General features: G+C 39.2%; 1 protein-coding gene across 2 annotated transcripts in view; it reads right to left on the bottom strand.

The window, feature by feature from the left end:
* Positions 1 to 12,881, bottom strand: part of LOC126272659 (ankyrin repeat domain-containing protein 13D) — a 106,294-nt gene extending 93,413 nt beyond the window's left edge. The window contains exons 1-2 of one of the 2 annotated variants that reach the window (XM_049975681.1): positions 12,615 to 12,881; positions 7,183 to 7,318 (exon numbers count right to left, since the gene is read on the bottom strand). In XM_049975681.1, coding sequence (XP_049831638.1) covers positions 7,183 to 7,318; positions 12,615 to 12,713 — 235 coding nt within the window. In that variant the 5' untranslated portion in view covers positions 12,714 to 12,881. The remainder of the gene's footprint in view (positions 1 to 7,182; positions 7,319 to 12,614) is intronic. The other variant, XM_049975674.1, reaches the window with a different exon arrangement.
* Positions 12,882 to 17,142: the final 4,261 nt, after the last annotated feature.

Here is a 17,142-nt window from a genome sequence, read left to right as displayed (position 1 = left end):
GTTTCCATGTTTAAAGATTGGTGTGATTACTGCTTTTGTCCAGTCTGATGGAGCCTGCCCCGACTCCCAGGCCATTTCAATTGTCCTGTGTAGCCATTTAAGACCTGACGTCCCACTGTATTTGATGAGTTCCGACTTAATTTCATCCACCCCAGCTGCTTTATTGCACTGCAATCTATTGACCATTTTCTCCATTTCCTCAAATGTGATCCTATTTTCATCATCATTCCTATCCCATTCTACCTCAAAATCTGAAACATTGCTGATCGTATTTCCACCTACATTGAGCAACTCTTCAAAATATTCCCTCCATGTGCCCAAGGCATCCACAGAATTCACCAGCAGTTTTTCTGACCTGTCCAAAATGCTTGTCATTTCCCTCTTACCTCCCTTCCGAAGACTGCTAATTACACTCCAGAATGGTTTTCCAGCAGCTTGACCCATAGTCTCCAATCTGTTTCCAAAGTCTTCCCAAGATTTCTTCTTGGATGCTGCAATTATCTGTTTGTCTCTGTTTCTTTCTTCAACATAACTTTCTCTGTTTACCTGAGTTCTAGTATGTAGCCATTTCTGATACGCCTTCTTTTTCCTTTTACAGGCTGCCTTGACTGTGTCATTCCACCGAGCTGTTCGCTTCATCCTACTTTTACACACTACTGTTCCAAGACATTCTTTAGCCACTTCTAGTACTGTGTCCCTGTACCTTGTCCATTCCTTTTCCAATGACTGTAATTGACTACATTCAACTAACTGGTACCTTTCTGAGATCGCTGTTATGTACTTGTGCCTGATTTCCTTATCCTGAAGTTTCTCCGCTCTTCATCCTACATATGGACCTGACCTCCTGCACGTCCGGCCTCAAAATCCCAATTTCACTGCAGATTAAATAATGATCAGTGTCATCAAAGAATCCCCTGAATACACGTGTGTCCCTCACAGCCTTCCTGATCTGTTGTTATATAGTCAATGACAGATTTGGTTCCCCTGCCTTCCCAAGTATACTGGTGAATGTTCTTATGTTTAAAAAAGGAGTTTGTGATTACTAAGCCCATAATGGCACAGAAATCCAAGAGTTGTTTCCCACCCCTGTTGGCCTCCATATCCTCTCCAAATTTACCCATAACGTTTTCATACCCTTCTATTCGATTTCCAATCCTGGCATTAAAATCACCCACGAGCAGAAGACTGTCCTTGTCCTTTACTCTAACAACTACATCACTGAGTGCCTCATAAAAACAATCAATCTTATCTTGATCTGTCCCTTCACAATGCGAATATACTGACACAATCCTAATTTTCTTGCTAGACACTGTCAAATCTATCCACAACAGTCGTTCGTTTACATACCTTACTGCAACTACGCTGGGTTCCATTTCTTTCCTGATGTAAAGCCCTACACCCCATTGTGCTATTCCTGCTTTGACTCCTGACAGGTAGACCTTGTATTCTCCCCTTCTTTCTCACCCCTTACCCGAATGTCAGTAACAGCTAAAACGTCTAGCCCCATCTTACTTGCAGCCTCTGTCAGCTCTACCTTCTTCCCAGAGTAGCCCCCATTGATATTAATAGCTCCCCATCTCATTACCATTTGTTTGCCAAGTCGTATCTTAGGAGTCCCTGGTTTGTCAGTTAGAGGTGGGACTCCGTCACCTCCAAAGGTCCGAGGCATTTTGCTCTGATTGTTGCCAGCCCATATTTAAAGTATCGGGGAAGCAGGTTGCTTGCCTTACTTGCCCCAAGTCCCATTGAGTTTTACCCCTAATGGTTGAAGGACTAACCGGTGGATTTGGTAGTCTTTGCCATATGAGCACAAAGGTGACCACGACTCAGAATATGTCCCAGCCTTATTCCAAAGTAACTGGTATCCCGACTGTCGGGACCACTTACTTGGCCACTCATACGTTGCCCGTGGTTCATGAACTAGGACATGACTACAGGAACCCACACCATGAACCACTTGATGATGATAAGGAATACGTTTTTATTCGGAAGGTGAGGCTGCGGATATCACATCCAATCTTCCCATTGATAGGCACTTCATTAGACAACACACAGCAAATGACCCTGTCCTCCCGGAAGCCTGGCAATATACAACACAGGGACGGCACATGGTCAAGAAACTCATGACATACCTGGATCTAGAAGCATGCTGGAATAGGCAGCACGAGCTTTCACTCCTGCATGGCATTGTGAGGCTAGGGGACACCAGCGGCCGTGCTCAGGTGATCATTCCCAGCACACTTTGACATAATGTCCTTCAGCTTCTCCATAACAGCCATTGGGGAGAAAGACTGATGAAGTGCCTTTCCGGGCAACATGTTTACTGTTCACTGGCAGGGTATAGTCGAAGATGTAGCCAAGCTGGTGAGGGAGTGCCCCACATGTCAAAATGATTGTGCGGCACCCCCCCCCCCCCTTCTACACCCAGCAGTATTTTCCATAGCTCACCACGACAACTCCTTGGTCCCACCTACATTTGGATTTTGCAGGTCCTTCCCTTGGCTCTATGTGACTCTTGGTTGTGAATGTGGGCAGTTGATTTCCTTTAGTGTTTTGCACACTGTCCACAATGTTGTTGAAAATTAACCAGGTGCTGCCACGTTTGTTAGCCTTGGAAGCACTCCCAGAAGCCTTGATCATTGACAAGAGCTCCAATGTAGCAGAGTTCCAGGAATTATGCACCTCTAATGGGATCGCATTAATCCACTTAGGTCCATTCGACCCTGCCTTAAATGGTAAAACCAAATTTGGTATGCACCTTCGAGACCCAAATGGAAAAATTAACTCAACACCTCTCTACTGAGACTGACTTGACATTTTTCCTTTCGTTCTGTGGTGCATCTCCTCAGGATGGACCCTCACCAACAAAAAACTGCATGGCCGCTAAAGCAGATCACAAGTATCCCTGCTGTACCCCAGAACAGTGCCTCACCATCAAAGACTAACAGATGGCCTCAGTTTTCTCCACATGATCCGGTGTTGTTGTCGACATACAAACAATGTAATCTGCAAGGGCAGTCCACCTTCTTCATCCTCTTGATCACGTGAGTGATGGTTGAAGCCCAGCTGCTAGGAGGAGGTCACAACCACTGACAAATCTATCAAGTCAAAGCAAGACATAGATTGGAACCTCTGAGGGACACTCAAACATCTTGTTTTGTTCCAGATTCCCAGGATGAGGTGCTTTTCCCACCACCTGCAATCACGCCAACCCAATATCTCTCAAAGCCACACACAGGTCGTCATGACTCTCATCCCACACCAGTGGAGATAGATCCAGACCCCCCCGGATGGAAAAAACTCCAACATCATTGAGGCATCTGGGATGTGCCATTCCACTTGACGCACTGGTGGTGAAGAGGAATGGGGAAGAGGACTGCTATGGTGACCAGGGGCAACATCTGCAATCTTCATGCCAGTTATGATATGCAGGAAAAAATAGGCGATGCTTGCACACTTTGTAGCAAACATGCTGAACATCAAGCACAAGCCCAGACTTCCAGGAAGCACGCTGAGAACTATGGACCACATGGTACCTCACCAGGCATCAACACATTGTCACTCATTTCCATCACAAGACTGACCCTCGACTGTAGAACTGGTTTTATTTTTAAAATTTTTTTAATTTTCATGAGTAATGTATGTCTTCACTAAAGTTGTTTCTTACTAACTTCTTTATTACAATGTTTATTTCTATTGTCTTTGTTCCAGTTATTTCTTTCCACTATCATTGTTGCAGATATTTCTTACATTTTGTTGTTGTTTCTTGTTGGTTTTTTTGTCATTGTTGTTCATTGCATGTTTCTGTATTGTAGTTGTCCAGTGCTAATTTGTTTACTGAAGAGGCTTCTAAGAAATCTGAGACCATGCAGTGATTTCTGTGTTTTTGCGAGGAATTTGCGAGTTGACACAGTTGCAGTGTGTTTTGTGAAAAGGACTGTTTGAAATGCCTTCTGACTGGAGCCACAGGAGTGTGAAGTGTGCTGACTATCTGCATATCCATAAGAGTGACATATTTAAAAAACTGACTTTGTTCAGGTTGGGAATGAGTGTTCTCATTTGAAGATTCTTGTTTCAAAGTGAAGATGTTTCCAGTGAAAACATTTGTGTTCTAAATGTTTTGACAGAATAACAGCAATGATAGTATCTGAACATGGTGACGCCTCCTGTGGTGCAGGTGATGCAGATTTTGCATTAATAGAGGAAGAGTTAAATATCCTGAATCAGTCAACTACAGAGGTAGGTTAAGAAACTGTGGTCAGTGTAGTTGAGTCATAAGCTCTATGCATTCAGAAAGCATTACTAAAGCTATGGATGAATACACTACAGCAAAACTGACCACTCTCTTCGAAGTAGAAATTTCATCTTCAGAAGAAAATGAACCAAAAAAGTCTTGCACCTCTGGCCACGAATTTTTCACACATATCATTTCAGCTGTTGAATATTGTGCATCTCACAGTGAAAAGGTGCAAGTTTTAACTATTATTCCAGAGACATTTTCAAAGAACAATTTTAAACCACGTTCCATCAGTATCATAGCACATGGTAGATAAATCACATAATGTGACATTTGTAAAAGGAGTCTTTGGAAAACCAGATCCCTATTATGGTCATCCTGTACAAGCAGCTCAAGTTCAAATAGTGCAGTCATTTTACCTGGAAGATAAACGGGACTGTTCACGCCAGAGTGCCAACAAAAAATAAACTATAACTGTAACGGTTGAAGGTCAAAAAATTGTGAAAGTGAAGAGGAACATGACTCGCAGTATTAAAGAAACTTTTGCAATTTATAAGAGCAACTAACTTCACACACCGGAAGATCAAAATTTTATGCACTATGACCTAAGTGGGTAGTTCCTCATCCACCTAGAGTTGTCCATTTGTGTGTGTACTGTGTGAATTTGGAACTTTGTGTGGTAACTTTGAAGAACTTACGGGAGCATGCGACATACGACACTTTGGTTGGGTCTATGAAGTCATTAGTAGTCTGTGACAAAGTGAGAAACTTGATTGTTTCAAGAATGTGGTGACTGTCCTGGAAAGGGAGAAATATCTTTACAGACACTTGGCCTGGAAGAGATACCAGATATCTATGCAGAAAATACATATGCAACATGGGGAGACAATAAGTTAATTAAGAAAACTGTTGCTTTTGACAGTTTCATTGATGAACTTGGTAAATGGTCAGTGAAAGCAGTAACACACCAGCATCTGAAGAAATTACAACACATTGCATAAGTGAAAGGGTGTATACAGGCTGAAGAACTACGTTTAGCGCTTCACTGTGATTTTGCTGACAACTGGTCTGTAATTCTCCAATAAGTAGTACAAAGGTATCACTGGATTAATGATCATGTTACAATTTTTACATGAGTGAAATTTTCAATACAAGACCACAAGTGTTGCAGTTACAAGTGGCGACACAGGACATGACTTAGCACATGCTTTGCTAGCAATGCGCCATAATTCTTCAACTGCAAACAGGGGCGTTCATCACTATTTCTAATAGTGTTCTTACTCATTTTAAAAATCGTTACCAGTTGTTTGAACTGCGTAAGTCACTTGTGCCAACTGACAGGGTATACAGTGCTTCTGGTCACGGGAAGTGGCCTTACTGTTGTAAAAGGAATTCAGAAGAGACATTGTTGAAATCAAAGTGATGGACAAACTCATACTGCATGCACTTTAAAGAGCAAGAAAGAAGAAATTTCGTTCGTTTGGCCAACATCTCAGAAACAGCAGGATAACATTCAGATTCACAACCTGAGAAGGGGGATGTTTGTGAACTGTGTATGACTGTGACTGGTGGACTATAGAGATTGCAGACACCAGTTATGAGTTAAACGAAATCATAGTGAACTTTATGCTACCACATGGAGCAGGTGCTGGATATAGGTTTCCAGCTGAAGGACAGCAACAACACAATCAGTGCTCACTTCCTGTTCACAATATTTTGAAGACTGTAAGTGCTCCAGTTCCTATTGGTTCAACAGGAAGGCATCATTCTATATCAAAGGAAGATACTGAAGCAAGGGAAAACATTTTTAGTTCATTGACTGGCTAATTTTAGCACAAAACAGAGTGCACAGAAACTGTATAAACTGAAACCATTAAGTCTCTGGACCTTTCAGATACATTTTGGAACCACTTAAAATTCTTGAAGCGTAAGTCTCTTACTCATCTTTGAAAACTAAAATCATGTTAAATTAGACTTGGTTTTGATTCTTACGAGTCTGTTATGTGATAATAAAACTGGTTTTAATGTATGGAAAAAATTTCAATAGGGTGCTTATAAAATCTGTTCAACCTAAAGGTGGAAGCTCTCCTTTTCAGGGAATGTAGAACAGGGAGGAGGGGGGGGGGGGGGGCAGGCTGCACCCATCTGGCGCCTTCCTCGTAACATTAGGTTTTCTGATCTATGAGGATGGGAGTTGTCTTAGGTATCTGAATTCCTCCATTGACCCCCCCCCCCCTCTGCCACCCCTCCCCCCACCCCCCCCCAGCACCACCTTTTATGAAGTACACAGATGGGAGTTACCCTTGGAAAACACACTTCACTCCCGTAATTCTCCTAACATCGATCCTCCACTAACCCTCTACCCAACAGTCTCCACCTCCTCTGCAGAGGTGTGTGCACTTGTGTTCTGTAACTCATTAATGGATCTGTCCAAGAACTAACCAACTGACATGCTTTCTTGCGTGCTTTCAACGACACAATGCTTCTGCTATTTCGTAAGTGGTCGTCTTTCATCCTAAATTATTTATAAACTTGACTGTAAGCATAACTTGGAAAACGGTGTGGATGTAAGAAACAATAGACAATAATAGCACAGTAATATAAACGTAACAGTAGGGTCAACACTTTCTGCTACTGTACTTATGAGCAGCAATCTCTTAGTCACAAATTAGTTAAATGTGACTCGTTCACTTAAAAATGAAAGGAACAGGGAAAGGATGAAAAACTAAAACAGTTGTGTCTTTTGAACAACCAACCAAGGGGGTTCATGCTATGATTCGCAGGGGTAACAATTGTACTTACTAAGATAAACAACTTACATATAAACACCAAATTCCCACTATTACTTGCCTGAGACTATGAACAGCTTGTTTTATACTATATATCACAGTACATGCAACAGATAAAATAATGTTGCAATTAATTTATTAATGATGAAAACTTACCAGTCCATCCATCACAATTTTCTGTGTTGACATTGGTGGTGTGCTGCAGTAGGACACGTGCAGATTCTAGGTGGCCCAGTGTAACAGCTAACATCAGTGGTGTTCGTCCTCTCGTATCTCTCTTCTCTTTATCGCACTGCACCAGAAATTATCAGATGTGATCACATATTTTTTAACATATGCAAAAGAAGTCAAGTATCTGCAGGTTCCATGGATCATAACTGTGACTTCTCATGATGGTGTCATATGACACACACACACACACACACACACACACACACACACACACACACACACACACACAAATATATCTTTGAAATCTATCTACTGAGTAGAAAGGTTGTCAAGCTGATATGATTTCGGTTTTTTTTTGTTTGGAATTAATTTTGTTATATATTTATTTCCTTACCTCGTGGCGTGGGTGGTCACAGACTTATTCATTAATATACTACTAATGGGAAATGACTTATGCTATCCATCAATCAGCCTTAGTATGGCACAGAACTGAGTTAGGTGTGCAACCATACGAGTACCACACCATTACTTCCAAACTCAGAATGATTGTTGACAATAAATTGTAGAAGTACGTAGGTGTACTGTTCTGTGGTTGTCAGTAGCAAGAAAATAGGTAAGACAGGTAAGCCTTTTGACATTTTTGTCTCAAAAATCTGATATTATTATTATCTATAACAGAAAACCTGCAGAGCTTATGCATTAACATGAGACTTCTACATTCGGTTCTTATGAATGTAAGCATATAACAATATAGGAAATTCTGTTTAATTTGCTGATTTACCCTTCAGTATTAATATAAAACTGAATTCAATGTGTTGTGTTTTATCTAAATTCAGTGACAGTTCACTTACAGAGAACCAGTTTTTAATTTTAAAAAATAATATTTGCATTGTTGAACTTAATCCACTTGGCTTGATTATAATTCTTGCGGCATGAGCAAAGAGAACTAGGAATAGTTCTGTTTCTTGGCTATATGGCGTAAGATCATTTATTTATAACAAGAATGGACACAAAATTGAACCTGTAGCGGTATAACTGTAGTAATTATTTCCAGTTCTGAAGCTATTTCATCGTGTACACCACCCAAAATTCTTAATGCAACACTTTGAAGCCTTTTGTTTTGACAGAATTAAAACCAGATCAACAATACAGGAACATTTACACTTCTCTAGGAAAAAACATTGCAATATTTTTGTCATTTAAATTTTCCACAATCTGATTTGTGAGTTTAAAAGTCATATGTTCTATGGTTAGCCCCCCCCCCCCCCAATGAACCATGGACATTGCTGTTGCTGGGGAGGCTTGCGTGCCCCAAAGATACAGATAGCCATACCATAGATGCAACCACAATGGAGGGGTACCTGTTGAGAGGCTAGACAAACGTGTGGTTCCTGAAGAGGAGCAAGCAGCCTTTTCAGTAGTTACAGGGGCAAAAGTCTGGATGATTGACTGATCTGGCCTTGTAACACTAACCAAAATGGCCTTGCTGTTCTGGTACTGCGAACGACTGAAAGCAAGGGGAAACTACAGCCGTAATTTTTCCCGAGGGCATGCAGCATTACTGCATGATTAAATGATGGTGTCCTCTTGGGTAAAATATTCCGAAGGTAAAATAGTCCCCCATTCGGATCTCCGGGCGAGGACTACTCTGGAGGACGTCATTATATGGAAAAAGAAAACTGGCATTCTGTGGATCGGAGCGTGGAACGTCAAATCACTTAACCGAGCAGGTAGATTAGAAAATTTAAAAAGGGAAATGGATAGGTTAAAGTTAGATATAGTGGGAATTAGTGAAGTTCGGTAGCAGGAGGAACAAGACTTTTGGTCAGGTGAATACAGGGTCATAAATACAAAATCAAATAGAGACAATGCAGGAGTCAGTTTAATAATGAATAAAACATTAGAAGTACGGGTAAGCTACTACAAAGAGCATAGTGAACACATTACTGTGGACAAGGTAGATACGAAGCCCACGCCTACTACAATAGTACAAGTTTCTATGCCAACTAGCTCTGCAGATGACGAAGAAATTGACGAAATGTATGATGAAATAAAATAAATTATTCGGGTAGTGAAGGGAGACGAAAATTTAATCGTCATGGGTAACTGGAATTCGAGAGTAGGGAAAGGGAGAGAAGGTGCATATGGATTGGGCCTAAGAAATGAAAGAAGAAGCCACCTGGTAGAGTTTCACGCAGAGCATAAATTAATCATAGCTAACACTTGGTTCAAAAATCATAAAAGAAGGTTGTATACATGGAAGAATCCTGGAGATAATAGTATGTATCAGATATATTATATAATGGTAAGACAGAGATTTAGGAACCAGGTTTTAAATTGTAAGATATTTCCAGGGGCAGATGTGGACTCTGACCACAATCTATTGATTATGAACTGTAGAATAAAACTGAAGAAACTGCAAAAAGGAGGGAATTTAAGGAGATGGGACCTGGACAAACTGAAAGAACCAGAGGTTGTACAGAGTTTCAGGGAGAGCATAAGGGAACAATTGTCACAAATCTGGGAAAGAAATAGAGTAGAAGAAGAATGGGTAGCTTTGAGGGATGAAATAGTGAAGGCAGCAGAGGATCAAATAGGTAAAAAGACAAGGGCTAGTAGAAACCCTTGGGTAACAGAAGAAATATTGAATTTAATTGATGAAAGGAGAAAATATATAAATGCAGTAAATGAAGCAGGCGAAAAGGAATACAAACGTCTCAAAAATGAGATCGACAGGGAAAATGGCTAAGCAGGGATGGCTAGAGGACAAATGTAAGGATGTAGAGGCTTATCTAACTAGGGGTAAGATAGATACTGCCTACAAGAAAATTATAGAGACCTTTGGAGAAAAGAGAGCCACTTGTATGGATATCAAGAGCTCAGAGGGAAACCCAGTTCTAAGCAAAGAAGGTAACGCAGTAAGGTGGAAGGAGTATATAGAGGGACTATACAAGGGCGAAGTACTTGAGGACAATATTATGGAAATGGAAGAGGACATAGATGAAGATGAAATGGGAGATACGATACTGCATTTGAAAGAGCACTGAAAGATCTAAGTCGAAACAAGACCCCGAGAGTAGACAACATTCCATTAGGACTACTGACAGTCTTGGGAGAGCTAGTCCTGACAAAACTCTACCAGCTGGTGAGCAAGACGTATGAGACAGGCAAAATACTCGCAGACTTCAAAGAATATAATAATTCCAATCCCAAAGAAAACAGGTGTTGACAGATGTGAAAATTACCGAACTATCAGTTTCATAAGTCACAGCTGCAAAACACTAACGCGAAATCACAGAGGGATGGAAAAACTGATAGAAGCCGACCTCAGGGAAGATCAGTTTGGATTCCGTAGAAATGTTGGAACATGTGAGGCAATACTGAGACTACGACTTATCTTAGAAGAAAGACTAAGGAAAGGCAAACCTACGTATCTAGCATTTGCAGACTTAGAGAAAGCTTTTGACAATGTTGACTGGAATATTCTCTTTCAAATTCTGAAGGTGGCAGGGGTAAAATACAGGGAGCGAAAGGCTATTTACAATTTGTACAGAAACCAGATGGCAGTTATAAGCATCGAGGGGTATGAAAGGGAAGCAGTGGTTGGGAAGGGAGTGAGACAGGGTTGTAGCCTCTCCCTGACGTTATTCAATCTGTATATTGAGCAAGCAGTAAAGGAAACAAGAGAAAAATTCGGAATAGGTATTAAAATCCATGGAGAAGAAATAAAAACTTTGAGGTTCGCCAATGACATCGTAATTCTGTCAGAGACAGCAAAGGACTTGGAAGAGCAGTTGAATGGAATGGATAGTGTCTTGAAAGGAGGATATAAAATGAACATCAACAAAGGCAAAACGAGGATAATGGAATGTAGTCGAATTAAGTTGGGTGATGCTGAAGGAATTAGATTAGGAAATGAGACACTTAAAGTAGTAAAGGAGTTTTGCTGTTTGGGGAGCAAAATAACTGATGATGGTTGAAGTAGAGAGGATATAAAATGTAGACTGGCAATGGCAAGGAAAGCGTTTCTGAAGAAGAGAAATTTGTTAACATCGAGTATAGATTTAAGTGTCAGGAAGTTGTTTCTGAAAGTATTTGTATGGAGTGTAGCCATGTATGGAAGTGAAACATGGACGATAAATAGTTTGGACAAGAAGAGAATAGAAGCTTTCGAAATGTGGTGCTACAGAAGAATGCTGAAGATTAGATGGGTAGATCACATAACCAATGATGAAGTATTGAATAGAATTGGGGAGAAGAGGAGTTTGTGGCACAATCTGACAAGAAGAAGGGACCATTTGGTAGGACATGTTCTGAAGCAGCGTGGGGGGTAAAAATCATAGAGGGAGACCAAGAGATGAATACACTAAGTAGATTCAGAAGGAGTAACATCGAGAGCTGCATCAAACCGGTCTCAGGACTGAAGACCACCACCACAACAACAACAATAGCGTATGTCAGTCTGTTTGGCAATATGGGGATATTGCCCTGTGATAGTGATGGACTGCTTATGGGTGAAGAACAAGATTTTTAGTTCTTTACTTCTTGTCAACTTGACGAGTGTATTTGCTTCTAATGGAGTAAATCATATAGTAATTGTGATTTACATGTAGGTAACTGATAAAAAATCAGTTCATGTGTAAAGCTATACTGATGCTTGTTATTCTGTAAATCTTAGCTTTCCAAGTGGAAGCAATGCTGAACGTAAGAGAGCCAGCTAAATGACGGTAAGCTGAATAAATATCTATTGGACTTTTCCTCAACAACAGTAGGAGAAAATCTACGAAAGCAAAATGTGCCAGACAGCAACATCACAAAGCATATGGACGAAAAAAGGTCGAGAGGTGTTGGAAACTGGAGCGTGCGTCACTCGATTGGGGTGTTAACAGTGCTAATAATCTTTCACCGAATGAGAATAGAATGAAACGACCAGCAATGGCATTTATTAATGTAAGCGCAATTTGAAACTGTGCTTATGTCTACTACCAAGTAGCTCTGTCAGCGAACGAAGCTCTTAACATATCACAGTCTAACGGTCCATTTAATATTATACAGAATAGAATCGTAATTCATTACGTTACAACCATGTCACAATTCTAGTGACGAACACACACGTAGTATCATTTGCGGGGCTTCATCCTATAACTTCACAGGCTTCTTCACTCGCACCAAAGGTAAGAAGTGAACATGACAATCCGTTCTGGTTTGAAATTGCTCATCAAAATACTATTGCGAAAATGCCAAGGTATAATCATTTATTCGTTTATTATTCACGGTCGGCATCATTGAATAAAGAAGAAACATCTAAGGTACAGGATGACAAACATCACTCACAATCAGACTATCACACAGCATTGACATCAGCTCTAAAATACGAGACAATCGAAGCAACAATACGCCCTCCAAACACTACTAACCGCATCTTTTGACAGTACTCTGTCCAATTCCTTGTAGTCATTATTCCACACAAGCCAATGTATAGGATATTCATTTTTTATATCATCGATAGATGGCATTTTACTGTACACAATTACAAAACTCAATTTGGAAAAAATATACTAGATAACGTTCTAAATTAAATATAGGATCACGCCCCCATCATACACAACACAACCACCATGCTCAAATTCTGACACAACCAAAGTTACTTCTAACAAAGATTCTGGATTCGGCAAGATTAACTTAATTAAGTGATCCAAAGATGACGATAGATACCCATTTTTTCCATTTCACAAACCTATAATCGGTAGCCTATAATCAAATATAGAATTACCTGCCACTTCATGAAAAAAGTGAAATGTAGTAGAATATTCTATAATTATTCGCTGCACATTACGAATGCTTCGTAACAAGTAAGATCTCAAGTGGCTTTCCGTATCCAGAATCCGATGGTTAAAACACTCTCAATCAGAGATTTTTATAGGAGGCAAAGTTACGATAGCGTCGCCATTCCAATATTTATAATAAACAAAAACAGAAGATCAAGAAACAATAAAAATATACTTAAATGGAGGAAACTCTTCTCATACCTACCTGTAAACGCCTCTACAGTACTTAGTCTTCTTCGTTTCAATTCGTGTATGGAGCGCGATACAAATCACTGCTTAAATGCCTGCATGTGAGTTGATGTTAGTCTAATCTTTTTCTTGCATTTTCTATACAAGCAAATGTGAAGGGATATAGTATATTCATAGATTCCTCATTTAAAGTTGGTTCTTGAAAGTTAGTAAGTAGACTTTCACAAATAGTTGGCACTTCTCTTCAGGCATCTAAACGTTCAAGTTCTTCAGCAACTGCGTAACGTTCGCCCATAGGTCAAACAAACCCCTCACCATTCATGTGGTATTCTTTATGCACCAGTACATTATATATCCTCTAATAGTCCTGTATGGTGTAGATTTCACACACTTGAACAATATTATAGGCTGAGCCATATCAGTGTTTTGTCAGAAACCTCCTCTGTAGTCTATATTATCTTAGTAATAATACCAATGAAGTGAGGTCTGTTGACTCCTTTACCTTCACAGTTTGTGTGAACTGATTGATTCTAGTTGTGACTCACTGATATTTTAGTCACAGAATACTATGTTTTTTCGTTTTTTTGAAGAGTGCAATGTTACATTTCTGACCATTTAAAGTATGGCGACATCACTGATCCACTTCGCCACAATAACTGAGCGAATCAATCGCTAAGTACAAATGCACTCTCTCACAGCGATATCCGGATAATATACTTTGGGTTTCAAGCCATGTCAAGTGGTTAACAGCTCACAAGTTTTAGGTAAAGCTCTTCTCTGCCATTGTCAAGTGGGTAAATATTAGATAGATCAACACTTTCTGGAATAGCGCTACAAATGAAGCAAGAGAGTTCAAATTACATGACAACACCCTCAATAAAGACGGTGAATTGCAGCTGAGTACGGCCTGGGATCCTGTGATTGGTGAGCAGAAACAGACGCAGTGGTAGTGCCACCAAAACATTGCCACATGCAGTGTGGGACCTGGCACCAGTGGTGTCACTGGTGGTGGGGCGGCTATATAGGCGTGGTAAGCAGCATTCTCACAACAGTCAACCACTTGACAATGGTAGATGAGATCTCTGCAGAAAGCTCATGGCAGTTAATCATTTGACACAGCTTAAACACGAGAATACTTTATTAATAAATGAATTGTTGACTACACAAAAGTATCTTTATTTATTTTTTATCCATCTTTCAGCATTAACATGCAATCGATATCATCAGAAGAATTCCAGCTGTTTGTACATTATGTTTTACATAGCAAAATATTACATGAAAAAAATATAGCAGTGTTGTATCCTATTAGCTTATAGCTGCCTCTACACCCATATCTATACATGAGATTAGATTAGATTAGATTAGTTTTTCATTCCGTAGATCCGTGCTGAGGTGATCCTCCTGGATGTGGAGCATGTCAATTTTTTTATGCTGAAACAATAATACTAATAGTACGATTAAGTACATCATTTGTTTCTATTAAAAAATTCGTCAATGGAGTAGAAAGAGTTGGCCACTAGTAAGTCCTTCAGGCTCCTTTTAAACTGATCTTTATTTGTAACTAAATTTTTTATGTTTGCTGGCAAATTATTGAAGATGAGTGTTCCTGAGTAGTGGACCCATTTTTGAACTAAAGTAAGTGCTTTTAAGTCCTTCTGCAGATCATTTTTGTCCCTAGTATTGTATGTATGAACTGAGCTGTTTGTTGGAAAACGAGATATATTATTTAGGACAAATTTCATTGAGGAGTAAATATACTGAGAGGCAGTACTTATTATACCCAATTCTTTGAAGAGGTTTCTGCAGGACGTCAAGTGAATTTACTCCACAAATAATATGTATTACACGCTTTTGGATTCTGAAAACTTTTGTTTAACTTGAAGAGTTACCCCAAAATATTATACCATATGACATTATGGAATGGAAGTAGGCAAAGTATGCAAGCTTTTTCATTTTTATGTGGACTATGCCTGCTAACACCCGAATTGCAAATACAGATTTGTTAAGGCGTTTCTGCAGTTCTGTGGTGTGCTCCTCCCAACTGAATTTATTATCAAGTTGTAATCCCAGGAATTTAAGACTGTCAATCTCTTCTATCTGCTCTTCTTCATACTTTATGCAAATGCTGGGTGGAAACCGCTTACAGGTTCTGAATTGAATATAGTGAGTCTTTTCAAAGTTTAATATCAGTGAGTTGGCTTTAAAACATTTATTAATATCCATGAAAATATCATTAGCAGATCTTTCTAGAACTACACTCGCCATACTATTTATTGCAATACTTGTGTCATCTGCAAACAAAACGAATTCTGCTTCTGGCAGTGTAACTGATGAGAGATCATTAATGTACACAAGAAAAAGCAATGGCCCTAAGATGGATCCTTGTGGGACACCACGTGTAATTTCTTCCCATTCTGATGATGACTGATGACTTAATTCACTAGTCCCTTGCACTGACACTCTTTGTTTCCTGTTAGCAAGATATGACCTGAACCGTTTTTGCTGCACTGCCCGTGACACCATAGAATTCTAATTTATTTAAAATGATGTTGTGGTTCACACAATCGAATGCCTTTGACAAATCACAGAAAATACCTGCCGCTTGTAACTTTTTATTTAATGAATTAAGTACATTTTCACTGTATGTGTAAACAGCCTTCTCGATATCAGAACCCTTCAGAAATCCAAACTGTGTTCTTGATAATATGTTATTTGTGGTCAGATGGTTGAGAAGCTGCCGGTACATTACAGCTTGATGGTATCTCTTTATCCCCTTACGTGAATAGAGGCTTAACATCAGCATATTTTAGCCAGTCAGGGAATGTCCCAGTTATAATTGACTGGTTACACAAGTAACTTAGAATTGTACTAAACTCAAAAGAACATGCCTTGATTAACTTTGTTGATATTTCATCATAACCACTAGATTGCTTTGTTTTTAAAGATTTTATAATGGAAGTTAATTCTTTTGGTGAAGTGAGTGACATATTCATGGACCTGAGGCTAGTTTCAGATATTCATGGGCATTATTTACTGATCATGACAATCCCATTCTATCAGTAACGGATATAAACTACTTGTTAAATATATTTGCCACACTATGCCCATTGGTTACTAATATGTCATCTATCCTTAATGTTATTTGCTCCTGTTCCTTTCTGGTTCTACCAGTCTCCTCTTTCACTATATCCCATATTGTTTTTATTTTGTTCCCTGACATTCCTATCTTCTTCTCATAGTGCATTTGTTTACATGTCTGAATTACCTTTTTTAATATTTTACAGTATCTCTTTTATTTAGCTAAATCATCAGCATTGGCGCTATTCTTGGTCGACAGATACATTTTCCTTTTTGTCTTACAGGAAGTCTTTATTTCTTGTGTACTCCACGGTTTTATTATAGACTTCTGTGTAATTTGAGTAACTTTTAGAGGAAAACCGTTTTCAAACATAGTACTGACATTGTTCATGAATATGTTATATTTTTCATTCATGTCATGAGCACTATAAACATCTTTCCAGTTCATATCTTTGAGCAGTTTTCTAAAACACTCAATTTTTGGTTGATTGACTACTCTCCTGTACTCATATTTAGCAGTCTTGATAATCTGCTTAGAATTTACATCTAAAACAATGAGCTGCATGTCATGATCTGATAGTACATTTATTACAGGTTTTATGATATGATTTTGTTCCTTTGATTTATCTATAAAATGTTATTAATGGCTGTCCTTGAGGTTTTAGTGATCCTAGTTAGAAAGTTTACAGTGTGAGTTAAATTGAAAGACAACATTACCAACTGCAGTAAATGTTTACTCGAAGATTGCATTAGAAAATCTGCATTAAAGTCACCAGCAATCATAATTTCTTTGTTTCTTCCTGTTAAATAACCCAAAAGATGATTTATGAATAGATTATAATTTCCTGCA

The sequence above is a fragment of the Schistocerca gregaria genome, chromosome 1 (assembly GCF_023897955.1).
Source record: "Schistocerca gregaria isolate iqSchGreg1 chromosome 1, iqSchGreg1.2, whole genome shotgun sequence".
Taxonomy (NCBI): domain Eukaryota; kingdom Metazoa; phylum Arthropoda; class Insecta; order Orthoptera; family Acrididae; genus Schistocerca; species Schistocerca gregaria.
This window is presented reverse-complemented; position numbering and strand designations above follow the sequence as displayed.